The following is a 13,941-nucleotide window of genomic DNA, read 5'->3' as shown; positions in this document are numbered from 1 at the left end:
ATGTTAATTTTTAAATATATAGGTGAACAACTTTTATATCAAATACCGAATAACAAGGTGCTTACCACAAAGATCGGACTTTTAAGCAGCCTGCGAGAATACGAAAGAGTCATGCAAAAAATCAACAAAGCCAGGTGAGCAATGGTCTCTGGTTACACCATGGATATGAGTGTTCCCGACCCCTTTACAATGATTAGGGAGCCAATACAGACTTTTCAGACTCAGAAAACTCAATATTATTTTATTTGTTAGATATTAATCCAGTATTGCATAATTTATAAATAATTTCATGTTGTCAGTCACACTGCCTCTTATTCTAAATTGGTAGGTTACATCCTTATGTATCACCTATAAAAGATTTAAATTAAAATTGGTTATAACAATAATAGCCTAAAAAGGAAACAATGCAGCTTCTCGTATACTTGTGTTCATTTTTCTGGAATAAAGGTTGCTCTAGTATTGCAGAGGTTGTGTAAATATACTTCACAAAAGAATACTGTTTGACCACGAATAGTTGGCATCAGATGCACACATACCTATTATGTTTCTATCATTATGGCTAGCAGTATGTTGTGTGCGTATGTGTGTTCTAATTGAACAAAATGTTCATACAAAAAATACCACAAATCAATAAAACTTAGCGAAACTAAAGTAAACTAAAGTAAAAAACAAAAAAAAAATCACACTTACCTTTGACCTCGAAGGGGAGGAAGCACTGGGCACCACCATCTTCTTCAGTCTTTTTCACACGTCACCCGATCTCACAATGCATGGGTAGGTAGATGGGGGAAAAAATGCTGATCTCACTGCGCATGGGTGAGAATGGTATTTTTTCCTCCCATTAAAGAAATGGCTCCTTCTATGCATGCCTAAATTTGGGCATACGGAGAAGGAGATGCCAAAGCCTCCCGGGATGGGTGATGTAGGTATCCCTGGAGGCTCTGTTCACCAATTCACGGCAATTAGGACAGAAAGGGCCGGTACTGCACCCCCCACTTTTTTTTGTTTAAAAAAAAAAAAAAGGGTGTGGCACTTAAATAAATAAATACATTTTACTGTCTACCCTTTTATGTAAAGTAAAAATTTTGATTTTCATTTTACCAGTACTTTTTGCAATATATGTCCATAGCAACTTGTAATGGAAAACTTGTAACTAGAAGCTTATAATAAGTAGCATCATCACTTACACCTCTTCTCTGAGGGTCCACATTTTGAATGTACTGATAAGTTTTTTTTCATGCTTTATTATGCATTATGTTAGGGCAGCCAGTGTTCGGCCATGCTTCCAAGTGCAGTCCCAACACAAAGAAAAAAGGCATTTGGCTATATATCATAATATTTTGGTTCATACCAATACGCTGCAGTGGTGTGCTAAAATGTTTTTGTGCTGTGCATGTAATATGCAAGCTGCAATCCATACCAATATAGTTTGAGATAAAACAAAATACTTTAAAATTGTACTGGCATATATTATGAGCTCTGTGGTGTGAATGGCCTCCTTAATGGGCTACCTAATGTACCAAAATATTCATGCAATAATTTAATCTTTGCTGTGTTCCACAATCCCCAGTTGAGCATGATTAGGATATGCTACAATTAATTTGTGTAATACATATTTAAAATACTGTTTGTGTTACTGCAATCCAACAGTACAAATAGACAATTTAGTGGAACTTTTACATAAAATTGGGAGACATTAAACAAAATAAAATATCCTTTTTAAACAATTAACCTAAAAAGTTCAAATTGCAATGACCCAAACCCATTATTTTATTTTTTTAAACACTTACTTAGGTGCAGTACAATATTTTAAATGATTTGATTGTATATTCAAAGCAAGTCCATCCATTTTGGATCCTTTTTTATATATATTTGGTATAAATAAAGCTTTACTTTTTAATCAATTTTTAAGTGCCACTTTAAAAGCCAATTTTTTTTCCTTCTTTCTTCTCTATGCTTCCATTGGGTTTTTTTAAATAGTGCAGGTGTTTCAGGTCCTTTCCAATTTAAAAGAGGAACAATTGTGAAAGGAGAGGAGGATTTCTGTTTAAGAAAGAACAACAGGGACAGCTAGAAGATATAGGACACTATTCAGTTACAGCTAAATTTTGGTGAATCTTTTGGTCAATATTGGTTTCTTTTTCTGTCTACAAGCAGGGTGCTGAAAATGGCAGATTTTTTCCCCGAAACTTACCGTCTGGATTTGAAGGAAGAGGCCGAACCATTCTTTTCTAACTATGAAGGTAATGCGGTATACACCTAAAACATTGGTTAATTAAGAAAAATAGTTTATTCTTTGAGATGTGTGAGTCAGGAAACCTATAACAAACAGCAAATGCACTGTGCAGCTCAGTCTGTATTTATCATTTGACTAATGAATGGGTCATGAATAGGGATGAGCGACCGAATTTATTAAATTCGGTCTCGCAGCGAATCGGGCCGTTCTCGCTTACCAAACATTTAGGCGAGAACGACCTTTGTAAATTCGGCTGGCGAGACCAAATTTTTGGGACCTGCAAGACCTAATTGCTCTTGCAGCCCTTTACTAGTTGTATGTGTTCTTGGATAGAGTTTCTCTATCCAAGAACACAGGAGTCTTGGAGAAACTCTATCCAGGAACACATACTACAGGGCGGCAAACAGCAATCAGGGGAGCAGGGCTGTCGGCCAGCGAGACTTACAGAGCTCATGAATGAATGTAGTGTGGGAAAAATCCTCTAATTTTTCCCACGGCCGGGTTCATTCATAAACGCAAGCTGCATGAGAAGTACTGTGGCTGGAATGGAACCGTGAGAATCCTCCTTTCAGTAAGAGATCCCCGGGCAGAGTTTCGCTCACCGACAGGAGGATTCCCACGGCTGTATTTATGAATGCAGTAATCCTCCTATAGTGATTTCCTGGATTTCTGATGGTTTTGCAAAATTTCGCTGACATTTCACAGACCCATCGGAACTTCGAGAAAATTTTCGCAAGAATGCCCAGAGGCATTCTTGCTCATCCCTAGTCATAAAGCCCTACACTTTTCAAGACAATCTTTGACAAAATATTATTATATTACTTGAGTAATGTTATTAATAATATTATTATATTACTTATAAACCTAAAACTGCTTTGTGGGCTTGCTAGCTCCCTCCCATAGCTCTGCTCTTTGGGTGTGAAAAGGGATTTTGCACACATAAAGTGTATGAATATCCTTTGTGGTTATATATTGAGGTGAAAGTTTTCATGCTTTAAGTTCAACTTTAATAACAGACCTCCTCCTAGAAGACTGAAAAGGTAGACGTTAGGAAGGAAAGGCATACAACAAGTACCCAGCAAAGGTCCCATGAGCTAAAAATGGAGTGAACTATTGGCATGACCAAAAATGAAAATTGGCTTTGTTTGACTCACTCCTAGTTGCTGACACTATGCACTGGGTGATTCAGCTAGATTTGATTTAGTTTGGGCATCTCTTTTATTAAGGATGTAAGAGAAGTAATTAATCATAGAAATTATTACAAGCTATTAAATATGATATTCCCTAATGTATAATCTCAAACATGAGTTATAATACAGTTGTGGTATAAAGTAATTGTAAGAAATGCTGCAAAAGTGTAACAGTTTGGTCTGCCAGATTGTATTTTGTAGGTGATGCATCTAATATTGGGCATTATGTATATGTTCTGGTGTTTTCTGCAAAATTTATTTTTTTTAGCATATTTCATATCTGAAGAAGGTACCATGGATGTCCAACAGTGAAGTATACCCAACACTAATTATGAATACTTAATTGTTTAATATTCTAGATGGCCAGACGTGGATCTGTAAACCTACTGGGCTGAATCAGGGACGTGGTATCTATTTGCTGAAAAACCAGGAGCAGATTGACACTCTTCAAAGCCAAATCCAGACCATGGTGGAAAATTCAATGTCAAAGAAAATTCCAGCAAAATGCCCACAAGCACGGATTGTGCAAAGGTGAGTAAAAGCTTCTTCAAAGCAAAAATGTTACCTGTACCTAAAATTACATTGTGCTATGACAGGGCATTTATTGTTAAAGGTATCTTAGTTTCACATGAAAATCATATAGAGATAATTGGCATTGTTTGCCATTATCAGATACCAATATCTGGAACTTACACCCATTAGGCCTTTTTTTCACGTTGGTCATATTCTATGTGTACAAGTTTACATATGGGTTCCAAGTGAATATGCTAAATTTGTTTTTTTTTTAATAAAAGCTAAAGTTAAAAAACATTTTAAACAAAGCAGGGAAATATTTTAATTTTTTTTTAATTGAGACATTTTATACCAAGTTCCTCCTTTATTACCCACCATGGTATTGGTGACTGGTGAACACTTTAACTCTGATGAAGTAGTAGGGGGCTAGGACACAACTGTCAGGAAAGGTAATATTTTAAGTGTGCCTTTAAAGAAATAACTGGAGTTAACACACATACAACATGATGTGCACTTACTGAAACACATACAATGTTTTTTTAACCTTTAAATATTAGAACAACTGATTGTTCATGATAAAAAAAGGGTTCTTCCACCCATTCAAACTACAAGAAAAATGAAAGGGATTATCACATGGGACCCTGAATTCTGCAAAGCCTTTTATGGATTAATTTATGTTTTATTGTTTTGTTATTATATTATCGTTTTATTATAACACATAGAAGAATCTTTACGTTTTAAAACCTGATTATCAGCTGGTAACAGTGAACACCAGGGGCTACTTATTATGGGTGGTTGATCTATTATAACAGATACATGTTTTTGGTTGTGATGTAACCACATCAAAAAGTGCTTTGGAAAAAGTGACCCACCTCCGGGGGTACATAATAGGGTGTACATATTATAATTAAAAAAACTTCTTTATAAAGTGAGGAAGCTACCTTGTGGTCTGCTAATTCATGCCATGGGAATAAAATCAATCATTCCTGATGCTGAGGCTTATAATGGTCTTTCCTTTTGTAAGATCTCCCCCTGGTGTATAGATATGGAAATACAATACTGGGATTTTCAGCAAAAATCTGCACAAGAATACAGATTTCCCTCAAGAGTTAAGAATTTATTCTTATTTAATGAATATGTCTGCATATTCAAGGTCAGTGATTTAATGACACACAGATAGGCAGCTTACATCTAGTCATATTCAAAGGAATTTCAAATGATAAAGGAAACAAATAAAAGACAACATTTAGCTGCCTTTATTTGTCTGTCACTTTAGTATTTGTGTGCAGGAAGAAAGCAAAATGATACTTAGGGGGTTATTGATTCTGTCCTATTTTGTTCATTCATCTCAGTGTATCTATAGTTGTGGCATTTTACAGTTTCTTAAGGTCTTTGTGTTGCAATATCAAACGTGTTTCATGCAAAAATACACAAGTTATCACAAGGCATGCCAATGCACATGTTTATTGCTGTGTGCTGCATTTTCAAAAGCACAGCATGTAAAGTTTTTTCTGTGCTTTGTAATATATTGGGCATCCAATCTATATATATAAAATTGGACATGGTACATGGTACATGGTATGTATGTATGTATGTTCCACCATCACTCGAAAACACACAGGGACATTTCAGCCAAACTTGCCATACATATGACTGAGACTAATTTGAGTGCACCAGTCATCTTTGTACAGCGCTGTGCTATATGTCAGAGCTATATTTGGATGTGTGTATGTCATCACTAGGAAATGCATGGAGACATTTCAACCATACTTGCTAGACATATGACTCAGACTTATGTGAGTACACCACTGATCTTTGAGCAGCAGCAGTGCTATATGTCAGAGATATATTTGATGATCACTAGGAAACGCATGGAAACATTTCAACCAAACTTGCTAGACATATGACACCGTTGATCTTTGTACAGCATTGTGGTACATGTCAGAGGTATATTTGCATGTATGTATGTATGTATGTATGTATGTGTGTATGTATTGCTCAGTGACAATGTGCCTTTTGCGTATATTTTTACATACTTTTTTTTGGATTCTTTTACAAATTTCTGGCCTGTAAAAATGCCTTCGAGGAAATATAAGGCAATTGACAGAGTGCAATCAAAGGCAAAAAAAATGAAAAAACACCGTAGACAAGAAAATCACTATAGCTTTATTTGATTCCTTTTCCTGTATAATATAGGATTGCAATAAATAAATACCCGGGCAACGCCGGTAATCAGCTAGTTCTAATATATAGGCTGAGCTACCGCAATCCACATTATTGCAAATGGCAGCCATGCTGAAAGCAAACCCTTTGGGCTTATTTTATTTACAGGTTGAACTTAATGGACTTGTGTTCTTAAACCTTGCATAACTATACTGAATAGCTCTCAACATTAATAATGTTTTAATACACAATAAACCTTTTTAAAGTGTAATGAAGTCAGGCTGCTTAGCTAAATGCTGCAGCAATGGTTATGGTGCTGCACCAACACATGAGCCTCATAGACACATAAGCAGAAGCACGGCTCTCCTGTGATCCATTAAATATTGCTCTGATCTACATTGCTCTCTCACCCAAATCAAAGCAGTGTTGTGGGGGTTGTTGGAAAACTGGGTTGCTGCTTGAGAGATTTTCTAGTGCTGTATGCACTTGGTTTATTAACTCTTGCTGCACCACTTAGCAAAAAACTTTAAAAAATAAGCATATTCAGCACTATATTATATACTGTTTATACTCCTAGCTGCACTACTATAATACTTAAGGTTTATTGGGCTTTGAGTTTACATTTGCTTTGCCTTGACATGTAAGTAAATCCAATAGCAGATAAAAGGGGAGAAGGTTCTGATATTGCAGAGAGGAATTCCAATGTTCCCTGTAATTCAGGTAACACAAAGTTTGCATTGGGCATTGACATTTTTCAGAATATTTATCTTTAGTCAGTACATATTGAAATGTTATACAGTTGCCATAGCAAAGTGACATTCTGCTGTCCACCCTTATATATATAACACCTCTCTCCAGTGTTAATATCCGTGATTGGACTTCATTTATTGTTATGTACACGTCCAACGGTTCTCGCCCGATAATCGGTTCAGGGCCAATATTGGATACCGGCATGTGTACAGCGCCAGTCGTCCGTCATCCGAACGACTGTTCTGGAGGATCCACAGAGTATGGACGACTAACGATCCTAATGCAAGGGAACTGGGAGAGCATGCAGCGGGGTGCCGCTTTGTCGTTTTCCCCCTCCCCTCTGCATAGAGCAGAACGGTGCTGTATGTACAGCAATCGTTCATGCATCGTGCAGTGCCAGTCGTTGGAAAGGATCGTGAAAGATCCTTTCCAACAGCTTTTATTGCACGTGTGTATGTGGCTTGGTCAGATATGGTCCTAGACTGATAGGAGGCCATGCAAACAAAAGAGGTTAGTGCACAATGACCTACAAATAAATGTTGCTGAAAAGAGCAGAAAATAATAGAAACTCTACAGCAGGCCCCAGATGTTACAAAGGCCACAAATAAACACATGAAGATGGCACTGCATTGAATTCCAGGACTATCCTTGTAATTTATGGTGAAGGAAGAATTGTATTGGGATAATTAAGAGGACCGGAATTCCATGCTTCTTTGACACATTTGTAATAAAGAAACTCTGTCTCCATAAACTTTTATTAGCAGTGCTACGTTAATGGCATATTTAGTTTAAATACCATCAGTTCTGATATTTTCTTGGAACTTAGGCTACAATAATGTATGTAGACAGCTTTATTCAACAGATTATTACATCTAAATTGTTAAAGTAGATCCTAGGCAATATATATATATATATATATATATATATATATATATATATATTTTTTTTTTATTTAAATTGGTTAAATATTCTCTAAAAGTGCCCACTTCACACCATGGGCCTGACCTAAAGCTCTCTATAACTGGAGAGAATACTTTCATCAGTGAACTTGGGCAATCCAGCAAACCTGGAATGGATTTCTAAGTCATTTGACATTTGCTAGCAAATGTTTTGAATTCTGAGCCACATCCATTCCAGGTTTACTGGATCACCCAGCTTCACTGATAAAAGTGTATTCTGCAGCCTAGGAGAGCTTTAATAAAACAGGCTCCATAAATCTAAAATAGCCTTTTTTTAGTTTCTTTGTACAGTGCTGCTAATATAACTTGTTTTCATGCCTCTAGTGCTTATTTGTGTAATGAAAGGGGTGAGAGCGGTGAACTAATTATTGCAGAAGTTCTTTTTCATTGTCCACTCAGAAGGCTAGAGACAGGAAAGTCATCAACTTGTATAATATATCTGTGGTGGATATTAGGGGACATTAGATTGGTCTTCCTGATATGAAATGAAGTAGGGGTAGCTGAATAAACATTTGGACAGGTAACCAATTCATGTATACTTTACCTATTTCAAATATATATTAAGTTAGAATATGTTATTTAGCTGTGTATATGGGCACAGGAAGAAGGTCACAAAAAGAGCTATGGTAATATATGAAATGCCAATTTTGGCACACAATTAATTTTGTGTGCCCTGCAGCAATGACAGTTCCAGGATCATGTCGCCACTACGTTCTAAGCCAGCGCCTTGGCTGGTGGGGCTTCTGGGTCCACCATGATTCTCCTAGACAATTAGGAAGCCACTGATGATGTAATTTACACAGAAGTTAAATTGTCCCTGGCATCTATGATTGTTCTCAGCAATGCCAAGGATGAAGCTGAGCTTTATACTACATAGCACAAAAGCTATGCAGTAGAAACAAAAAAATAAAATGGATTTAGTTCCACTTTTATATGGGTACGTCACTGAAACCTGATTTGATTGTTGTGCTGTTTACCTTTTTTAAAGAAATCTGATGTTACTATAATTTCTTGTATTGTAGGTATATTCCAAACCCTTTGCTGCTGGAAGGAAAGAAGTTTGATATTCGGTCATACCTGCTTATAGCATCCACTGTGCCTTATTATGTGTTTTTCTGCCATGGCTATGTACGCCTGACCTGCAACCCATATGATCCAAATTCTGATGACCTCACAGGTCACTTGACCAACCAGGTTTGTTTAAACCAACAAGGTTTATAAAAAAAAAAATCAACCTTGACAAGAACATTTTACAGACTGTATTGTGCAAATCATACAAAAACAGATAAAACTGTGCAAGGAAATCCATGATACCTAAAAAGAGTTAACTTTCAAGATCAAACAAATATTAAAGCTGGGTGGAGCGCCTGGCCGCATCACCTCCTAAGCTTGTTTTGACCCATTACTCCAATAGGTGTCTCTTATACCCCAAAATGCCCCCAGTGTCCTAAAGCTGAAAAAGAATATGGCATGCAAGTATGCCTTGGGGTTTGTTGGGAAGATGAACACGGCTTCAGCCCAGTCGTTGTGGGCTTGTTCTCCTGTTTTCAAATTGATGGATAACACTTTTCTTTTAATAGCTGTGTTGGTTGGCAGGGCTTTTTTTTAATACCATTAACTTAACTGTTACATTATTGTTTTGCATGTATTGCATGTTATGCGTTGTTCTTTGACACATTGTTTTACTATTTCTTCTACTAGTACATGCAGAAGAAGAACCCACTTTACAGTGAAATGAAAGAGGAGACAGTGTGGACAATGGAAAGATTCAACAACTATGTCAATGAGAATTTTGCTGCAGCCAAGTCTCTGCCTAAAGACTGGGTATTTAGTATTTTTACGGTGAGGAATCATAATAGTAGCCCTGCGATTATTCCTTTTTTTTTGTAAAACAAATACCATAAAGTAATGCTTTTAGTTGTTGTTCACTATTGCAAACCCAGAACATCCATTAATTATTATATATATGTGTATATATATATATATATATATATATATATATATGTGTGTGTGTGTGTGTGTGTTAATGCTATAATCCATGTTATATGTAATTCTTTGTAGCCCCACTCAGTAAGCTTTGTGCAATGTTTCATTATGATTCTATTTCTGTTGTTAAATTTGATGTTGTATTGGAAACTGGAAATGGACTGCTTGAACCACAAATTTGGTGTTAGTATGAAAGTTACAGCTATTTAGAGGCCAGGCTATTTATCTTGATTCTATTTAAAGGATATATCAGGGATTAGGTGGAAAGTGACTGCTGCACACCTTGGCCTGCGAACAGTGCTTGTCTCTTCTGTAAATGGTTCAGGCTGTGGCTATAAACTTCACACCAGCAGGCTTTTCTCTCTTATCCTTTTCACTGTATGAGGCAGATCCAGTAATTTGTTTGTAGCTTAGAAGAATGGCCCAAATTAATTACCATTAGCAGCACTGCTGGACACTGAGCAGAAGCCTAATGCATATGGCATATTTTCCTGAGCTACATGCAAGGTTATTTATGGCCAGATAAGGTGGTCCACATTCACTTAACACTAAAAAGTGCAGCTACCCTTTAAATATGAAATGTTTCCCAAACAGGGTTTCTTAGGGTTCCTCCAGAGTTTGTGAGTAGCAGCCTTCCCAATGGCCAACAATGTAATAGGCATTCTTCCTAAGGACAGCAACACTAATATTATATGATCTATGGATATAGTAATAGAAGTAGGGTTTCACTGAAGACCTCAAAGTTATTTCAATGGGTTCTTTCAAGATAATAAGGTCGAGAAACACCGAGTTAGGCTTTCACATAAATAATTCTTTAGTTAAACATAAAACTTACAATTAGGAGCAGTGCTGCCTGCCAAAAACTTGGTATAATTAGTATATAACCAAACAACACTGTATAGTGAGCACAGTCAGCAAGTTTTTAGATTTGTCCTTTAAAAGCATAAAAAAGCTGTGTTTATTATTGTCATACCTAACAGTATATGAAGGAAAAGCATTCTGGTGTGCATGCCTACTATTGTTTGCCTGTTATGTCACTGTCTTCCTGTGTTTGACAGAAAAGGATGCAGCAGATAATGATACACTGTTTCCTGAGCGTAAAATCAAAGCTGGAGTGTCGAAGGGGCTTTTTTGACCTTATTGGCTGTGACTTCCTGATCGATGATGATTTTAAGGTAAAGCATTAAAATGAATTAAATCATAAGGTACTGTATATCTTCTATCACTGAATTTTAAACAGTCAAAATGCACAGGCTGTTATGGAGTTGTTACTGTTGTAGTTGCTAAATGGAAACCAGTCATCTATACAGCTATAAATTGGGAGAATAAAATCAAATCAGTACCAATGCTATACACACACATTTATATTTACTGTTATTATGAAGTTGCTCACACATTATTATTGTGAAGTTGCTCACACAATTTCTAGCACAGACTTTTTTTTTTTCATCCAGATCACAAATAGTTTGTCATGACACTACTGGGAGCCTGTTATATGATCCCTTAGGCTTTTAAATAATTGCAGAACCTATAGAACAGGATGTAATTGTACTAAGCAAAAAAGGAAAAGAATACGAACAATCCCCCACAATGCTCTTATACGTGGGCAAAGTATTTGCCACTAATAACCTGCTGTTTCCTAATGTCTACAGGTCTTCTACTCACAATCCTATAGCTTTTGAATGACACCAAGAGTTCATTCAGAGCTAACCTCCATGTAAGCATACTACATACCGGTACATATCAACTTGCCTTTTAGTCCTACTAACTAGTTAGTATCCCTCTTTCTTTTTGCAAGACAGGATAAAACATTGAAGGCAAACACTTCATATATGAGGCCAACAAAAGTAAATAAAGAGATGCCCACTTGCTTTCAAATGTCCTTAATAAAATGGTGTGATGAGTTTAGCCAGTGTTAGGATAGATTAAACCAATAGCTCATAGTAATGTTGGTGGTTGGTGGTAAGTCCTCAACTGATAACAAGTGGTAACAAGCAAAACATTTGATGTGTACTGGATGTGTGCAGTAGACCGGCTGCAGAAGTTTTTGGGTTCTACGAAAAAGAAAATCTACAAAGGCTGCCTAAAATGTAATCCAGAATGAAATATTAGTAGACATAACACTCTTCCCAGGAGACTTGTATTCCTTGACCTGTTCACATGGCAAGCTCTTTTGTGAGGAAGGAAACACAGACATCATGCAGGGAGATAGGATATGGGCTACATGGGGCTTTTTCTGAGGGGTGATGCAACATTGTCTGTACTTGTCAACAAAATATCCCTTCCAAGCTTAGGGAAATAAATTAAATGACATACTAAAATTTACCTACATGACGGACTATATACTACATTATAATTTATATGTTGAATGAAACAGATACACATACCTTTTATTGTTTCTTTTACAGCCTTGGTTATTTCAGATCAGTATTGCGTGACCCAATGTGTGAAATGGCAGTAGATGTTCCAATGTTTTTCCATATAAACAATGCATGACTGGTTACCAGTTCATAAGAATACCCAGAACAAACTTTGGAGAACTAGTGAGACATTAGTACATAACATTCTAGCTAGTTGATTTCCATGAAGAAGCTGTGGGAAAATTACTTTATTCTGTTGAATATTTCCGTTGAAGAATGGTTTGACTAAGCTTGCTGTTACACATTAGAGCATTGCTTGTGATTAGGGCTAGAATACTGTCCTATGTAAGGTGCAACTAGAGAACAGAAAATGGGTGATCTTTGTCTGGCTAGCACAGCCTTTCTCAACCTTCCCTAAAATAATTCCTAGGTCTCAGGAAACTCCTGCTAAGACCAATCCATTGGATATCAATCGAAAAATGATCTTTAAATTAGTGGTCAGTAGGAAGAATGTTCCTCTTACAGTGGCTATCTGAATGTCACCCTTAAAATCAGGTAATTTGACCTTTAGTGTTAGTTTTGCATGTCATGTTCTCAGTGATGTTGGCTCAAAACCTATGCAGGCACCAGCCAATAAAAGGTCAATCATCCACAGCTCAAGGAACCACTGGTAATTTGTGGAGGAAACTTGATTGGTAATGGCTTGAATAGACAATAACCTAGATTACAGTTTTTGCCAAGGTGTTAAGACAGTGAATGGTCACAGCATTGTAAAAGTGGAGTACCAGATACTTTACCTCCAGCTGCTGTCAGTGAGACCACTTCCCATCTGTGGCCAGCAGGCATTTATTGCTTACTTCTTTCTAGGTGTGGCTGCTAGAAATGAACTGTAATCCAGCTTTGCAAACCAATTGTGAGGTGCTGAAAGAAGTTATTCCTGGTGTGGTCAATGAAACCCTTGGTATGTACAATCCTTATCATAATATTTTATTGAGTATCAATGGCATTTGTCTTTATTATAGTGTAAACTACAAATTTATAATGTCAGTCAATCTTCAACATTCTTTAAATATTGCCTGACAGTTGCTTAACTGATACCACTATAAAAATGTTCAGCTGTTCTAAAACATTTTATTCAGTTTTCAGTTTCTGGGTTGATTATAATTTCTCCTATCCCAAATGCTGAAAAACTAAATGTAAATACATTTAATGCACAATATTCAATATACCATGTAAGATTTTAGGACAGAATGTTTTGGTTTTGGATAGAGTGGGGAATAATAAATTCTCAACCGGTGTTTATAGCTGTCTGTGTTTCCATTGGGGAGTTATGCTCTCTATTATGGCCTCAATGATTATTATCAGCAGGACAGATAGTGATGAGAATTCCAAAATATCAGAGTTGTCAATAAAACATGAGGTTAGGGTAAATGATTCAATAAAAACATTAGTTTACTGATAAACGTCACACAAGTTAGAGAGATTTTCACCGACTTTCTATTGTGTCACTGGGACAGGAATTGGATATAAAAATCCTCAAGGACACATAGGTAATCAAGAGTTGGCAGTATCTGTAACCATTCCTTAATACAAATCTAGAAAAAAAAGTTTTGCTCTAGGTACACGTCAATAGACTATCATCAGTCCTCATCTAGGACTGATGATGGGGATATCTACCTCTTCCTTGTAGCTGAGCCTGTGATATAATTGGAAAAACAGATTTCTCCATCTATTCCTTCAGCATATAGATACTACTACAGCACAGGTGTTCAGAACGTCTGTGA

General features: G+C 36.5%; 1 protein-coding gene across 2 annotated transcripts in view; it reads left to right on the top strand.

The window, feature by feature from the left end:
* The window catches only part of TTLL10 (tubulin tyrosine ligase like 10), a 35,957-nt gene that overhangs the window by 20,474 nt on the left and 1,542 nt on the right, over positions 1-13,941 (top strand). For both annotated transcript variants that reach the window (XM_072426479.1, XM_072426480.1), the window contains 7 exons: positions 23-134; positions 2,158-2,243; positions 3,786-3,957; positions 8,834-9,005; positions 9,513-9,653; positions 10,856-10,972; positions 13,025-13,118. In XM_072426479.1, the coding sequence (XP_072282580.1) occupies positions 23-134; positions 2,158-2,243; positions 3,786-3,957; positions 8,834-9,005; positions 9,513-9,653; positions 10,856-10,972; positions 13,025-13,118 (894 nt within the window). The remainder of the gene's footprint in view (positions 1-22; positions 135-2,157; positions 2,244-3,785; positions 3,958-8,833; positions 9,006-9,512; positions 9,654-10,855; positions 10,973-13,024; positions 13,119-13,941) is intronic.

Source organism: Pyxicephalus adspersus, chromosome 11 (genome assembly GCF_032062135.1).
Source record: "Pyxicephalus adspersus chromosome 11, UCB_Pads_2.0, whole genome shotgun sequence".
Taxonomy (NCBI): domain Eukaryota; kingdom Metazoa; phylum Chordata; class Amphibia; order Anura; family Pyxicephalidae; genus Pyxicephalus; species Pyxicephalus adspersus.
Note: the sequence above shows the minus strand (reverse complement) of the source record. Positions and strands in the feature narration are given on the sequence as shown.